The 17,611-nt window shown below is 42.5% G+C and overlaps 1 protein-coding gene across 2 annotated transcripts; it reads left to right on the top strand.

Moving 5' to 3' along the window:
• Nucleotides 1–2,898: 2,898 nt before the first annotated feature.
• On the top strand, nt 2,899–17,392 carry scnm1 (sodium channel modifier 1). 2 transcript variants are annotated; one of them, XM_084336292.1, is made up of 8 exons: nt 2,899–3,026; nt 5,156–5,226; nt 5,313–5,401; nt 12,440–12,534; nt 14,352–14,449; nt 14,678–14,829; nt 14,906–15,017; nt 16,859–17,392. In XM_084336292.1, the coding sequence occupies exons 1-8, from the start codon at nt 2,976–2,978 to the stop codon at nt 16,962–16,964; spliced, it is 774 nt and encodes a 257-aa protein (XP_084192418.1). In that variant the 5' UTR covers nt 2,899–2,975; the 3' UTR covers nt 16,965–17,392. The 2 variants fall into 2 exon arrangements, with proteins under 2 accessions (XP_084192418.1, XP_084192417.1); XM_084336291.1 differs by having other exon boundaries at nt 14,349–14,449.
• Nucleotides 17,393–17,611: the final 219 nt, after the last annotated feature.

The following is a 17,611-nucleotide window of genomic DNA, read 5'->3' as shown; positions in this document are numbered from 1 at the left end:
TTAGAAGTAAAAAATGAGGTCACAGTGTTCAGTATAGACATATGTACAATGTTCGATGCAGAATAGACGTAACTGAGTTACAATATAATATACAATATATATACTATGCAGTGTACTAATATACAATACTATATAGTGCAAAGCAGAAATGGAATGAGGTACAATTTAGGTACAATTTACAGTAAGGTGTACGAGTTGTAGTGCAAGTCCCCTCCAAACTCATAGCCAAGCTCAGGGACCTGGGCTTGAACTATGACCTCTGCCAGTGGGTCTTGGACTTCCTGACGGGCAGACCCCAGGTGGTAAGAGCAGGTAACTGCACCTCCTCATCCATCACGCTCAACATAGGGGCCCCCCAGGGCTGTGTTCTGAGCCCCCTCCTCTACTCCCTGTACACACATGACTGCGTGTGTAGCAGGTATATATAAAATATACTGTTATGTATTCCACAAAGAATCCCTCCCTCACGTTTTATTTTAATTTGTTTATTTTTATCTTTTATTCTCAAAGCCTTTTATTTTGAAATCGTCACTTCCTCCCGAAGTGACGTATTTACTTTGGTGTGCGCCTCTTCCCGTTCAGTCTGGCCTGAATGAGGAAGGGGTAAGAGTTGTTCAGTATTTCTAAAACATATCTTTGGTTTAAAAGAACGTATTGATGGTTTACTATTGTAAATAAGTTGCCGGGCAAATGAACCGGGGTGTATGTAATGGTATCTAAGCAATAATGAACAGTTGTGCACTTTTTGTAAAGGAATTTAACTGTGGTGACGATCTCTTGTATGACACATGCTGATTGAGTTAGTAGTATGGATGAGCAGGTTGTGTAGGCCTCGTCCTGACAGTGTGACATATTTCCCTCATTGCAGCCTGTGAACTGGAGCCACCTAGTGGACAAGAAGTAATGCCATATTCTTCTTGTTTGTTTTGCTCCCAGGTAAATTAATGAATCCTATTGTTTATCTTGTATTATCTTATTGTATTGTTTCATTATAAATGTGTTATTTCAATGTTTGATTAAAAATGGTGTGCAGTCTGGCCTGAATGAGGAAGGGCCTGTGAACTGGAGCCACCTAGTGGACAAGAAGTAATGCCATATTCTTCTTGTTTGTTTTGCTCCCAGAAATAAACATTGAATGCACAAGCGCTGAACTCGGCTGCAAGGGTCCTCACACATACCAAACCCTGGCAGCACATCACCCCCACCCTGCAAAAACTCCACTGGCTCCCCATCAACTACCGAATCCCCTACAAGAGCCTCCTCCTCCGCAATCATTAGAGTTTTTTTTTTTATTATCTTTTCCCCCCCTCCTTCAAGCCCCCCCCCCCCCCCCCCCCCCCACACTGTTGGTCCGAGAGGCCGGAGACTGTCTCATGCTTTCCTCCGACGCATGTGCGGCCAGCCTGGCAGCGCAGATTCTCACTGGGAGAGTAACGTGTGGAAGGTCGCACTACCTCTCTCATTGTACTGTACTTGTCTAATAGCCCTTCAAGAGCAACGGGTACAGGGTCGATATGACCCTGATGTAAACGAGACACTAATCTCTCTACCCCGCGCTCGGTTGCTAACTTGCTATTGTTTTTTACAGTCTGCCGTGAACATGGGAAATAATTGCGACAGCTCTGCTGTAAACACTGGGAACCTTGGTTGCTATGCCCACACAAAACCGCAAAACTTCACCCTGGACTCCGGTTTTCAAAGACCGGGGTTGCAGTGTAGCAAATCCCCGGTTGTGTGTGACCGAACAGTGCAACTGCGCACATACAATCATGGTTATATTAAATCCAGCGCTCGTGTGGACTGGGCAACTTGCCTGCCATTACGTTGCGTTCTGAAAAGCGAAACTGACCCTGAAAACTAAACGAAAATGGCCCTGTGTGTAACTGCAGCCGTCTCTGTGCTAACAGTCACGTTTTCAGTACGAGAAGACAAGACAAAACTTCTTTCTCTGGTCTGCATCCCCTTAACAATTGTGTGTATTGAGCCGTACTGTATTGTACCCATTCTGCAATCTTGTTGCAATAAAGTTTTCATTCACACTCAAAATCTGTGTTCATTTTTTATTTTGCATACTAATGTTCTGTGTCTTGAGTCGTACTTGTATTGAAAAACTGATTTTATGTCTGAGGAGAAGACCGGTACTCATCATCTTTGTCTCCACAAAAAGAAAAATGACATGTGAAGTATGTTGTGTGCCAGGTTCAAACAGTGCTGTATATGTACAGTTTATTCCTACTCCTATCCAAGCTCCGGGAGGGTCATCAAAGAGAAGTCGGGTCATCAAAGAGAAGTCGCCTATTCTTAGTCCTTGCCCCACAATGGTGGAATAACAAAAAGAAAAATGACATGTGAAGTATGTTGTGTGCCAGGTTCAAACAGTGCTGTATATGTACAGTTTATTCCTACTCCTATCCAAGCTCCGGGAGGGTCATCAAAGAGAAGTCGGGTCATCAAAGAGAAGTCGCCTATTCTTAGTCCTTGCCCCACAATGGTGGAATTGTCCTAATAAACTAACCTACACTGTAGCACTCAACACTTTATGAACATTGTTACTGAGACGAAAGTTAAGTTTACTCTATTATTACTAGATCTGGTATGTCTAGATGTAACACTGTATGGGTACAAGTTTACTCTATTATTACATGTCTAGATGTAACATTACTGTCTATGTATAATGTACCTATGTAAACGAGACGAACCCCGCCCCCCCCCCCCCCCCCCCCCATTCGCAACTACTTGTCCAGACCACTTATACTTGTCCAGACCACTTATACCCGTCCAGCCTGGCTCTGCGGCTCTGCAGATACCCCCTACTCCCTTGAGAGGATTTTCCGGCGCTGCAGCTGGACCCTACTCCAATGCGCAGCCAATCCCACGACTCCTCACCAACAACAGGAAGTGTCCACAGTTGTTGTACTGTCGCCGTTAACGCAGCTAATCGCAATCACGTGTCATTGCAGACGATCACAAATAAGATGTCTTTTAAAAGGGAAGGTGATGACCAGAGTCAGTTGAACATCCTGAAGGTAACCGAATATTTAGTATTTTTTATTATGAGAGTTCCGCAGATGTATCCCCATGTGTCTGTCTGTTAGCATTTAGCACAACAAGTGAGCCTCCGGGTTTCTCCTAAATGCAAACGACTGTTTTGTAACAGTAAAGAGTGCTGTTTTAATCTGTAGATCCAAAGAGGACAATGTCTAACATTTCCTGACTTCAAATTGTCTGAAAATAATCTTGGGGTTCTGTGAAAATGTAAAATATCTTGGACATTTTATTACAGAACAAATTACCGATGATGATGATGATACAGGCATTGCCACAGGATGTATGCACAAGCGAACACTCACGCAAGTGTAGTATGTGTACATAATGATGGGGTGAAAGTGTCTCTGTTCAGAGCATATTGTACACCACTTTATACTAGTGCACACTTGTGGTCAAGCTACAAAAAAAGCAATTTTGCGGAGACTTCAAGCAGCTTATAATGATAATGCCATGACAATATTGCTTAAAATACCTAGATGATGAATGAATGGGTATGTTGTGTATGTCATATATGTTATGATGAATTGAAAATGGGGGACCCTGATGTAAACAAGACGAAAGTCTGATTGAATTGATTGATTGAAAAGTTTATTAACAGATTGCATTGCAGAATGGGTACAGTACAGTACAGCTCAATACATACAATTGTTAAGGGGATGCAGACCAGAGAAATACTTTCGTCTTGTTTACATCAGGGTCCCCCATTTTCAATTCATCATAACATATATGACATACATGACATACAGATAGACAGTACTGCTACATCTATACATTTATGACATATCAGATTTGCAAATACAGTACTGTTTGTGATACAAAAGTGTCCAGAAAAGGAGTGTATATACATTTGGCGTAGAAACTGTACATTGGAGGAGGTTGGATGGGTGGGGTTGGGTGGGTTGGGTGAGGGCTGTACATTGGAGGTGGGGGGGGGGGGTTGGGTAGGGGACACACACACATTTTACACTGTACATTGGAATACTGACAAAGCCTTACTTGGTCATTTACTGTACAACTAGGTTAGGACATTTGTAGGGGCCAGTTTCGAATTGCAGCCTCCCGTAGGTGCTCTTCAAGAGCTTTTTTGAAAGTGGGTAGGGATTCACATTCCTTTACAGCTTTCATTCCACATTGATGTGGCATAATTGCGAAACGTGTTTAGTCCCTTGTTTGAGCCGAATCTGGGTTTAACATGATTTGTTGAGCTTCCTCTGGTGTTGTGGTCGTGGTATTCACTGACCTTTTGGGAAGTATTTTGACATGTACATGGGTACCTTAGTCGTATAGTGTATCTTGTAGACCAGGCCCATTGCAAGTTGCTGTACTCTGTCGTCTACTCTAAGCCATCCTAGGTTGTCAAAGTGGGCAGGGGTGAGGTGAGTTCTAGGAGTAAGGTCAAGTAGAAGTCTGACCAGTTTGTTTTGTGATGTTTGTAATCTTGTTTTTAGCGCCTTTGAGGTGCTTTGGTACCATGAGGTGCAAGCATAGTCGTAGTACCCTTGAATGAGTGCTCCTGCCAGAGTCTTCAGGGTATTCTTGTTTACTAGAGAGGAGATCCGGTACAAGAATCTAGTTCGTTGGTTGTCTTTTTTTATTACCTTGGATGCCATTTTGTCACAGGAAAGATTTGCCTCTAGGATGGAACCTAGGTATGTAATTTCATCTTTCCTTGTGACAATATTGTCACCCACTGTAACTGAGAAGCCGTCGGTCTTGCTGAGTTTGTTATTTGATCCGAAGAGAATTGACTCTGTTTTACCCAGGTGTAATGATAGTTTGTTATCAGCGAGCCAGGTGCAAGTGAGATGTTCTTGGCTGCGCGTGTCAATACCTTCCAAGCTGTTTTAAGAAATCTCATGTATAAATTACATCGGCTAAATGACTCTGGAAATGAGATCATTCTGGTTTTAACGGACATTAGATTCAGTGCCACACGTTACCACTCATCTATGTGGAGACATTGGCACAGCTGTCTATTTGTGGGACATTGATGTGTATTTTAAGTGCTGTTATTTTTGCCTGTTGTGTGTAATTTTATATAGGTTGTGTATGTTTTCTTTTTTATCTGGACCATGAGTCCGTATTAAAGTTTGAATTGTCTCTACAGAAACGGCGTGTTGCAGATCTATTGTCTCATTTCATTCCTGAGGATGAAGCAGCGTTGATGAAAAATGGAAGGTGTGAAGATTAATTGTTACACTGATTTTGTTTGGAGCCTCATGGATGCTTCTCATCTGACACGCTTCTGCCCAAATCCTCTACAGATACACGTGCCTTGTGTGTTCCTATCGCCCCGTGTTTGATACAGTTGATATGCTGACTGTACACAGAAATGGGAAAAGACACCTCGAAGGTAAGAAAAACACCAACTAGTCTAGAATCTAGACAACAGGGAATGCTTGGCTTGAGTGTTATTGTAAGTAGGCTAGTAGACTCTTCTTTGAACAGCAGGCCCATCTAATAAAGTACCTCTGTCTGAAAGATAGTAAGTAACTTGACCGGTGGTGGGTTACACTTTGTCAGATTGAGATGTGTATTGGAATACGTGTGTCTGCCTCCATTGATGAAGGGGCGAGACATGGCAAATACCCCACTGTCACCTACCGCAAACCGTAGTTTGAGAACCGCTGTTCTAGGGTATTACTGCAGTAACCTTAGACATCCTGATCTTGCTTAATATATGTAAATAAAGTACTAATCGACCACAGGGAAAAAGGTACATAATGTACTTAAGCAATAATACACTAGAAGCCGTGGTATGTCATGAATATTGCCACGCCTGTGATGCGTCCGCAGCCACGAGAGCGAAGCTCGAGTGGCGTAGGCATCACAGCCGTGGCAATATTCATGACATACCACAGGCTTCCGAGTGTATTATTGCTTTTATACAGCAGGTTGCGTCTGAAAAATATAGGATGAATACAGACAATTCTAGGGTCTTTTATATCGATTTCAGTGAAAAATAGTTCCTAAAGATGTCTTGTTGCTATGGAATTTCTAATGGAGTAGGCTATCAACAAGCTTGGCAACGCAAACGAATGACGTCACGTATGGGCGTTTTCACATTAGGAACAGTTGCCTTCATTCCATTCCCTAGAACAATAGTCCACCCTTCCCACTCCCCCGCTGGCCAGCTTTCACACTACCAATTTTGTTTTGTTCCCGAGCACACTTGAGGGAGCAACAGCCCGATGTTGGTAAAGCTGGCACTGCCACAGACGTGCTATCGCTGGCGGCGGCGCTTCAACCCTTCTTTGCTATCGGAGAAGCATTTGGCATTTGGAATAGAAATACTTTATTCATCCAGAGGGAAATTTGGCACTACAAATTGCTCACAGTAACCAGTAAACATTTAGGTAGACAAAAACAATGAGATCTCGACTCATTGAGTTTATGGAAACAAATGATACCGGTGATGTCTCTGACTCTACATTGTGGGAGTCTGTTAAGGTGGTATTGAGAGGGCACATTATATCTTATGAAGCCTCGGAAAAGAGAGAAAGACGTAAGCGCTTGGCTGAAATTTAAACACAGCTTCCCTCGTTGGAGCAGGTTTACATACTTTCACAATCCCAAACAGACCTAAATAATATTTAAAAATTGAAGTATGAATACAACTCTATTCTGGGCAAGCAGGTTAGCACCCTCCTCCTTAACACATTCAGTGCCATTCACTGATTTACATGTTTCTAACACCCGACCGTTGAGTGCCAATCACGTGTTAACACGTTTCTGGATCGTTTTTCATTTTTTTCGATTTTAATACCCTATTCCATCCAGTGAGCCTGGTGTTATCATAGGGAATGAGTCTGAGATCGCAAAAGTCCAATACCGCCGCCTGGTAGGATGCGGCCGGTATTGCACATCCTTTGAAATGTTGAGTCTTGGGCTGTGCGTCAATTATATAGGTCCGGGCAGACTTTTCTTTGTCGGACAAGTGTAGCTGTTCTAATGCTCGGATTAAGAAGAAACAATTACTCCCGTGGTGGATTCTGTGTTGGATTATGTTGGCGAAACGATGGACATCAATACTTGGAATGGCGATCAGATAATTGGAATATTCTTTTTGGGGTACATCCTAGTCAAGGTAAGGGCTATATGGTATCAATCTTGCGTTGATCCAAGAATGTTTTCATTGCGATCCGAGCGTAACGCTACCCTATAGCGTATTCCGTTGGTGACGATCAAAGTAGGGCTGCAACTAATGACTATTTTGGTAGTCGACTAATCTGTCGATAATTTTTTCGATTAGTCGAAAAACAATTATATTAAAAAAAAAATTATAATTTTTTATTTAATTTTTTTGCACTACCTATCTTTGCTCTGGTCCAGCTGAAGACAGAGCAGAGGAACAGATTGGACATTGAGCATGACCTCAGAGTTGCTTTGAGACTCTTGTCAGGACCAAACAACATCCCCAGTTATCCCATTAGTTCCCCCAAACTTACTGTCGGTCTGTTATGTTAAGCTAAGAAGTCTTCAGCTGGCTGGACCAGAGCTGAGAAGCCACTTTCACAAAGATAGGTAGTGCAATTTTTTTAATGACTAATCGACGCAACAATTCCTCCTCGACGATTTTTTATAATCGACTATGTCGACTAATCGTTGCAGCCCTAGATCAAAGCATCGAAAAACTACCCCCCCCCCCACCCTTTCATGCATTCATGATGGAACATAATACCGATCATATGCATTTGATTTTTTTTATTGTAGCGTGTGTAGGGACAAAACGCCAAAGGATTTAGTATAATACACATTGCGGCTTATAACCAGCCTCTCAGGAATTGGCCCGGATCATTCCGAAATAACACTCATATTCACCACGGTATAAAACAGGAACGTATGGATGGAAAAATTATTTATTTTTTGCATCTTGACCGGAAGAAACCCAGTGTCAAATGACTATAGTATTGTATCCATAGCTATAATATAGAATATAGTTATAGCTCTACAAACAAGGTGACAGACTCCATTAGTTTAATGAGTGGCATCGCATAGCCGTTTCCCGGAAGAGGCGTGGCACAGAATGTGTTAAAGGTCCCCTATCTTATAAATGGCCTTTTCCAGTGGTTTGCATTGTTTTCTAGCAATGTGGGGTTGTACCAACACTGACTAGGTGTGAAATTCTCATTCAGGCGCATTCCTCCAGTTCAGCTGAGACAAGATCCTCCCCCACTAAACCAAGCCATTCTGAATTTAGCGGATCTGTGACGTGTAAGAATTCTGATCTGCGTAACCTCGGCTCCTTCTGAGGTTGTAGCCACCGTCCACAATCAACAATTCGAGGAAGTTTTTTACTTTTTTGCTTTTTACACACACTCGCGACTTGAGCACACATGCACACACACGCGCGTTGTGGTTTCCCTGTCAGACAGCACTTTCCCAAAAGGGAGAGAGAGAGGCTCATACGGTGCGAGTCGCGGAGCAATCTCTCCTCAGCTCTCTCCCCCTGCTTTTTACACACACTCGCGACTCGAGCACACATGCACACACGCGTGTCGCATGCTCTGTGCTCACGTCTTGTCTCTCTCTCTCCCTCTCTATCTCTCCCTCTCTCTCCCCCAAAGGTATCTGCCAGTGCAGATGGGTGACTGTCACTCAAAGCGCATTGCGAGTATGGGCGGAGCCCAGCCAAAAACAGCTTGGATTTTGTAAGGGGAGAAAGTGGTGCACCAAAGTACTTGATTTAAAATACAAAACAATGAATTTTATTGAAAAAAAACTTACAGATGTGTTCCATAGATTCACAGGAATAGTGTAAAATTGCCCAAATAGCGAAAGAAATAGCTAAATACAGTATAGTTCCCCTTTAAACTTAGACAGAAGCATTTGTTACAGCAAGCATCTTTACGTGTTTTGGTACGGTTGTGTCCACACTTGAATCGTTCCGTGACCGTTCTGTGCCTGGGGACGCCTGAATCGTTCCCCAGACCACCTTTTTAAGTGTCGACTTGGTGATGTTAATTTTATTGCGGCTTTTCTCCAGAGCGTCCAGCCAGTCTTTCGTTGGATTGACATGTCTAATAATGCTGTTTGTCTGAATACCGGTAGATGTAGACCTGTCCTCTTTATCTATCCACTTGTTTATGGTTAACGGGTACGTTAAATCAAATGTAACATTGTCCGCGGAGTAGGTCATGTTGACACCGTTTCCGTTTGATGAAAGCCAGCGCAGTGGTATATTCATGGTGATTTAACCATGAGTATATCATGAATATACTCACTGTTTAGAACGCTCTCGACTAATCACAATGCGTGGTCGTAACTACCTGTGTCCTGTTGTATAAATTAAGTTATACCATAAGTAATATATTTATGTATTGTATCAAATGTACATAAAACATAAAAAAAATTGTTGAAAACCTTTATGTTTTCAGAAGACATTTTAGTTCCCCTGCCGGGGATTGAGTGCCTTTACCTCAAGACTACCAACACACACTTTTCTGATAGCCTCGCCCTAACCATTAAGCAAACGTTCAAATAACCTTAATAATAGTATTTGTGTGTGTTGGTGTGTGTGTGTATCAGGGTGATTGTGTGGGTTAGTCTCGTGGTGAGAGTATTCACCCGTGACCAAAGTGATTGTTGGTTCCAATCCTGGTCACACAAAGTAGGATAACAAGTTGGACATTCATTACACTGACTGACCTTTGACGCATTCAACAATCCTTTTAGCTAACTCTAAGCTTCCAATAAAGACAACCACAGAAACGTTTTGTTTTTGGATACTCCTTCACATCACTTAACAACATCAAAAAGCGTAGATGTCACCCCCATGTGAGGCAAACATGCGCAGAAAGAATATATTCAAACCAGAGAGAAATTATCAGGTGAAGCGTTTACTATTAGGCGCTAAATCATTCTAATCTATTATTATTATTTTTTTATCCACTTTTTCTCCTTTTTCAATTTTTCTCCAATTCCACTGTGCCAATTCTCCCCTCCCCTGTCTTGAACGTTGCTCGCATATGCCCCCCACTGGCCGGTTGTAGGGAGGATAGAAGCCTTGCATCACGTGTCCCCTCCGATACACGAGGATGCAGCCTGTCACATCTTTTCACCTGCCAGCGCGGACTCTCATTGGCGAGGTGTAACATGTGGGAGGCTCACAATACCCCCGACATTTCCTGTCTGCTGTGCAGGCGTCCCCAACCAACCTGTAGGAGTCGCTGTCCACAACGTCCAGATTACCACCCATCGACTTCCACCCGCTAACTCTGCCAATTGAGTTAGTATGACGGCTGGCCCAAGCCGGAGGCAACGCCGACAGTCGGAGTCAAACCCGGTGTATCTTGCGTTGGTGACGAGTGCAATGTCCGCTGCGCCACCCAGCCGCCCTAAATCGTTATAATCTTAATAATAGTATTTGTGTGTGTGTGTGTGTGTGTGTGTGTTAGGGATGGGTACCGAATTCGGTACTTTTGAGGTACCGAACCGAAACACGTCGGTACTACCGAGTATCGAATCAAGTGAGAAACCAATTTTTTTTTTTTTTTTTTGTTTATTATTATTTTTTTTTTACTTTTTTTTTTTTTTTTTTTTTTACTTTTTTCTTTTCATGTCAACGTTCACACCAACAATATATGCTTACCTAGGATTTGACTTGATTCAACAACAAAGCAGTCGGAGCAATGACAAGCCGAAAACTGTCGAAATTGTAGTTATTTGAAGTTTGGATTTTTTTTTTCACGACTGAGGTAGGTAAATTAAATTTCTTGAGACTAAAGTACCGAAAAAAGGTACCGCTGGGTACCGGTATCGATTCACAGGTACCGGTACCGGTACCGGTTCAAATGTGAAAGGTACCCATCCCTAGTCAGGCCTGTACGCTGCGACGAGATCGTCGCAAATTGCCCCCTAATTTGGCCGGTGCGAATGAAAAATTATATCTACTCGCAAGCTTGCGAATAGTGATTTCACCCCTTCATTCGCATTTCACTACACTAACATTAGCCTACAACCAGGGCTGTACAGGCGACATAATGTTGCGGTTGTAATTTCATTAGACAGACCAGCGCGGACATTTAATAACATGCAATTTAATTGACACGAGCAATGGGCTAACGTTAGCTGGTGGTCCCGAGTGAAGCAGGGACGGTGGAAAAGTGAGGAAAGGGGGTGGGTTATATTGACAAGTGACAACGCTTGACAACAGAAGTTTAAACATAACTTCATATTTATTAGTTATTCGTTTCTGTATATCATCGACCACTGTGACTTTCCATCTCCGTGTTAGACTCTTCCTGTTTACATTCGAGTGTGACGTCATCACCTACGGCAGCTTAGACGATCAAAACGCGAACCTAGAACAAAACCCGGGGGGGGGGGGGGGGGGGGGGGGGCTGGCTCTCTTGTGCGTTCTCGCCCCCTCTCTCTCTCTCGCTCTCTCTCTACATTCAATGATTTAAAGTAGCCAAACGTTACAGACAGTATAAATACTAACTGGATAGTTGATGATAAACATTTAATTTCATTATCTGAAATATTCTAAAATCATTAAGTCTGCTATAAGCCATTATCCCTTTGTGTGTAATTATTATTTTCTCACAGTAGTATATGTATATATATATATATATATATATATATATATATATATATATATGTGTGTGTTTGGCTAAAGTGGATAGAAAACACAGTACTGTGCAAAAAAAGGGCACCCAAGAGTTTTTATATAAATAGTCTTAGATGTAAATAATTTTTTTTATTAGTGTGTCAGTAGACTACTCTTAGTACATTTTCATTAAATTATTTTTTAAAGCATCTTCATGGTTTAATAATGCAAACATATGTTGCAGGGACTTATTATAATCATCATATTGGCGTGACTGTATGCATCAAAGGGTTAAATCAAGCATTTTTAAGTGCTTTAGGAAATGTCAAAATATTGCGATATATATTGTGTATCGTGATATGGCCAAAAAATATCGCAATATCATTTAGAGGCCATATCGCCCAGCCCTACTATAATGGTAAAATAGTTATTTAAAAATTTGCCCCTAAAAAATATTATTTGCCCCTAAATTTCTCATTTAGGGGCAAGTGTGCCCCTAGTGAAAAAGCTTAGCGTACAGCCCTGCTAGTGTGTGTGTGTGTCAGTGTGATTGGGTGGGTTAGTCTCGTGGTGAGAGTATTCACCCGTGACCGAAGTGATTGTTGGTTCCACTTCACCGCATTTGTTTTGGACTTTTGCGGATACGAAATGTAAATATATTATTTATACAAAGCGTAAATATATTACTGATGTCTATAACATAACGTACATTATGTAAATGTTTTTCTTGTGGTCGATCTTTTATTTACGTTTTCTGATGAGACCTTGTTGCAGCAGCAGAACAATGAGGTGTTATTGAAAGTAAAACAAAAAAATACCCTGGTTCATCTTTTTTTACAGGCTTAAAGTGGTATTATGGCAAAAAAAGAGAATTGAAGAATGACATTTCCAAAAGGCAACATGAAAACTATGTCCAGGCAGAAGACAGCAGACAGGTTGGTGAACAGTATTGATCAGTACTGTAGGTCTAGTTTTTCTATCAAAGATATTCATAGTCTAATAATGTTTCTAACCAGCTAGCCCCTGTGTTCACCGCCATATTTAATCAATCCCTGGTGGAGTCAGTGGTCCCTGCCTGCTTCAAGATGTCTACCATCATCCCTGTACCAAAGAAACCCTCCCCAACATGTCTCAATGACTACAGACCGGTGGCACTCACCTCTGTGGCCATGAAATGTTTCGAGAGGCTGGTCAAGGATCACATTTGTGCCTCCCTCCCCAGTGATATGGACCCCATGCAATTTGCATACAGGCCAAACAGGTCCACTGACGATGCGGTCTCCCAAGTACTGCACAGCACCCTCTCTCACCTTGACCGCCAGAAGGGGGGCTATGTGAGACTGTTGTTCATTGACTACAGCTCAGCGTTCAACACCATAGTCCCCACCACACTGGTGGACAAGCTGATCGAGCTGGGTCTGAGCTCCGCTCTTGAGCGCCTGGATACTGGACTTTCTGAGCGAAAGGCCCCAGGCGGTCAGGGTGGGGGGTCAGACCTCCAACACCATCACCCTGAGCATCGGGTCCCCCCAGGGCTGTGTTCTGAGCCCCCTGCTCTACTCACTATAAACACACGACTGTGTGGCCAAGTTCAGCTCCAACTCCATAGTGAAGTTTGCGGACGACACAGTGGTGGTGGGGCTGATCTCGGACAACGACGAGAAGGCCTACCGGGAGGAGGTTGAGGTACTGGAACGCTGGTGCCAGGACAACAGCCTGCTCCTGAACATTGGTAAAACCAAGGAGCTGATCGTGGATTATAAGAGAGGACAGCAGGGGACACACACACCACTGAGGATAAACGGGGCTACCGTGGACAGGGTGAGCAGCTTTAAGTACCTGGGGGTCCACATCTCAGAGGATCTGACATGGTCAACACACATAGACTCAGTCGTAAAAAAGGCGAAGCAGCGCCTCTACCACCTGAGACAGTTAAGGAAATTCAGAGTATCTGGGAAGATACTCCAGTCCTTCTACTCCGGAGCTGTAGAGAGCATCTTGACTGGAAACATCACTGCCTGGTATGGAAACAGCACGGCACAGGACAAGAAGGCCCTACAGAGAGTGGTGCGCTCAGCCGAGCGTACCACGGTTATTTCATTACCACCCCTGCAGGTTCTATACAACAAGAGGTGCAAATCCAGAGCCTGCAGAATAATGAAAGACCCATACCACCCCAACAACAGCCTGTTCATGCTGCTGAGGTCAGGCAGACGCCTGCGAACCCCAGCTACTAGGACAGAGAGGCTTCGGCTCAGCTTCTTCCCCCAGGCCATCAGAGCCTTGAACACTGAACTCTCCACACACAAGCACACACACGACACACACACTATACACGCTCACACACTAGCAGCCACTTTAACATGAGCAAGCACACACTCATGCTGCACACGCCCACACTTATGGACACTAAGGAAAGGTCACTTTAAAAATAGTATAGTAGAGATTGTATAAAATAGCAATGTACAGAAAGACCCAATGCCCCATCCGTAGCTAACAGTGTATTGCACTACCACAGGACCTAGCATTTCCTTCATGCTCTGTAAATAACTATGTACAAATACTGATATGCCCTACTATGTTACTTGTTTATTGCACAATATTGTTTTATTGGATTCTATTATATGTTGTTACTACTGTATTGCACATCGTTGCGGCCAAGACCACCCGCATTTCATTGTATACTTGTATGCCGTGACAAATAAAACTCTTGACTTGACTAATGTTTTTAATGTGTTTTTTTTTTTAGCAGCCCTCCAGTTCGGCCCCTCTGTTGGCACAGACACGGGAGCTCACGCATCATGCCTTGCTAAAGACTGTACCGTATAACAGCTGCCACAGAAAGACCAGGTGAGGTTGGTGAGATGGGATGAACGCTGATATTAAAGTAGAGCTGACCCGAATGCTTTGAAACCAAGGCAGCAAAATACATACATTTTGTAAACACAAGGACATTAGTCGGAGATATCATTGTGATATTGCTGGTCGTCTCTCGGGCACTTTTGATTTAGGTAGGCTACCTATTAAATACTTGGAAAACTCAATGTTGTTGTTTTTTGTTTTGTTAATCATTTCAAGCACAAAGTCTGAAAAAGGAGCGTTGAGTACCAACTCAGGCTTTAGCCTCAGCCCTTCAAGCACAACGCCATCGGAGCAGCATAAAACATTCGAGAGGACGGAAGAAGATATGAACAAATTACAACCAAAAACCTCTTGTAGTAGCACTGCAGGTAAAGTCTACCCATAGGATTATTTTTTGTATTCATCGCATTGAAAATAAGTTTTAACTTCACTATCCACTCCTAGAGTCAAGCCTGTTCAAACATAAAAAGGGATCTCATCCGGCTGTGATCCAGAAGTCTGAACCTGTAACAGCTCAGAGGAAGAGGGAGTTGGTACACTACCTCAAACTGAAAAGGTACTGAATGGTGGTAGGTGTTTTGACGGGGGGAAAGTCAGTAAGGATGGGTGCAGTTGTGCGTATATTCCACTAGATGTCAGTAAAATATCAGCTTATTGACCTTATTCAGTAGCTGCAGTTACATGGGAAATATTTCCTCAACCGGGTTGAAGTCATTCAGATTGGACATTTCAAATCAACAGTTTACATGGACGATAAATAAGCTGAACCGCGTTTACATGGCCCAAAGCATGTAACCGGAATATTACTTTTGACATGATGCCCAGAAACACCCTGCCTATACTTAGCCCCTCTTACACTCGCCACTTATTCTGCTGCTTATTAATAAACAACAACAAAACCTCAAAATATTGTGCCCAGCACATGTGGGTTAGTTTTGATAGTTCTGTGCATCATTTTCAACAACTGGTTTCAAGCCTTTCAACCTTGCTCATCTCCAACTATAATGTAAAGCCCCGCTAGCCAGGGACCAGCATCTTCTGACCATGGTCTGTGTACTAATGTCCAAATTGGATAGAAAACACTAAATTAGATCTTATGTCTACATTTGGATAATATGATAATACATAACATAATACGTGATATAACAAGTATATGCATGCAGGTGAAATACTGCAGTAACCTTAGACGGCCTGATCTCGCTTAAAATATGTAAATAAACAAAGTACTAATCGACCACAGGGAAAAGGGTACATAATGTACATTATGTTATACCATAAGTAATATATTTATTAGGGATGTCCGATATTATCGGCCGATATTGGCATTAACATGTAGGCCTAATATCGAAAATTATCGGTATCTGTTTAATTTTTTTTTCTTTTTACATTTATTTACCCTGGCAAGCAAGTAAGAACAAATTCTTATTTTATTTATTGTCAAAAGTATGCATAATGTTGTGTTAATTCCACAACATGTTAATTACCTGAAATTATTCAGTTTTTTTGGGGGGGAAACCACGCATATATCGGTATCGGTTGGTATCGATATCGGAAATTAAGAGTTGGACAATATCAGTATATCGGATATCGGTAAAAAAGCCAATATCGAACATCCCTAATATTTATGTATTGTATCAAATGTACGTATTACATATTCAAAGAAATGTAAACCTTTTACGTTTTCAGAAAACATTTTAGTTCCCCTGCCGGGGATAGAGTGCCTTTACCTCAAGACAACCAACACACTTTTCTGATAGCCTCGCCCAAACCCTAACCATTAAGCAAACTATATTAAGGTTAAAATAACCTTAATAATAGTATTGGTGTGTATCAGGGTGATTGGGTGGGTTAGTCTCGTGGTGAGAGTATTCACCCGTGACCGAAGTGATTGTTGGTTCCAATCCTGGTCACACAAAGTAGGATAACAAGTTGGACATTCATTACACTTTGACAAAATGATCGGGTGAAGTGTTTACTATTAGGCGCTACATCTCTATTGGAACGGATTATCAAACGTTTACACCACCCCTCTCAACCTGATTGGAAATGTCCTTCCAGTTGGGCCAGTCTCTTCTGATTGAGGTGGTTACATGAGGCATTCTTATTCTGATCTGGCTAATATTCTGATTCATATTCTGATTATTAGTGGAATATTATGGTCCATATAAACACAGCTAGTGTTTCCCATAGTTTTACTTATGACAGGCCACCAGAACAGATCCCCAAACTAACACCATAACCGTATGAACAGTGCTTTTTGTATGGATTGCTGTAGACTGTGTGTGTGTGTGTACTGTATCACACCTACAGTACCATGGCTGAGAACCACAAATAACCTAAGAAGCTATAAGAAAGCATTGTCACGATTCTCATGATCCTACTGTCTGTTTATTACAGTGACGGATGGGTGCAAGACAGGAGTGGCCAGTGGGTTAAAGATGAAAACGTAGAGTTTGATTCAGATGAAGAAGAGCCTCCAGCGGCTGAAAGGCCTGGCAGCTGAGACGACACCGTACCACAGTGCCACCATCCAGAGGACATCGGGCCTGAGATCCAGAGTACAACTGCACCATCCGTTGATGCTCCGTAGAAACCCTAATGCCATTTCCCCTGTTGGGAATGACAAAACATGTTAATTGCTTCACCCTCACATTTGAAGAGGTGTGGAACCGTTCAAACTTGGCTATCGCCAATTTCAGGTGTTCATGTTTCATTTATGGCCAGATAAGCTTCCCTGGAACTGGTGTGCCATAATGGTGGACACTTTTGTCTAAAACTCCTTTTTTTAACACAGGGGGCCCCAGTGTGACTGGAACCTCTTACCCAGGCAGTGTTAGTGCCGTGCTCTACCCATTGAACTGGATACACAGTTGACTTTTTGTCCGATAAGTTGGTTATCACCTAGAAATAAAGACAAGTCTATTTTCGTCACCCTTTTGTGGTCTTTGTTCCCCCTATTTTAATTTAGGCTAGTTCTGTCGCCTCCCTCTTGTCAGGACTAAGCCCCTGTCAGCTTAGCCATGAATCAGCAGCAGATAGGTCAATATTGGTGCTAATCTTGGTAGTGGAGCCACCGGTTAGCGTTCTTCACAAGGTTCTCATTCATAGCCCCCCACATACCAGTTGGTATAAATTGGATAACACCCACAG

This window comes from Notolepis coatsorum (assembly GCF_963971535.1).
Source record: "Notolepis coatsorum genome assembly, chromosome: 19".
NCBI lineage: Eukaryota > Metazoa > Chordata > Actinopteri > Aulopiformes > Paralepididae > Notolepis > Notolepis coatsorum.
The sequence above is the reverse complement of the archived record's forward strand: the minus strand, read 5'-3'. Positions and strand labels throughout refer to the sequence as shown.

Coding starts and splice junctions, on each gene's coding strand:
- scnm1 (XM_084336291.1), top strand. CDS start 2,976: ATGTCTTTTAAAAGGGAAGGTGATGACCAGAGTCAGTTGAACATCCTG. Junction 3,027..5,155: donor GTCAGTTGAACATCCTGAAG/GTAACCGAATAT, acceptor TTGTCTCTACAG/AAACGGCGTGTTGCAGATCT. Junction 14,450..14,677: donor AGCTGCCACAGAAAGACCAG/GTGAGGTTGGTG, acceptor AATCATTTCAAG/CACAAAGTCTGAAAAAGGAG.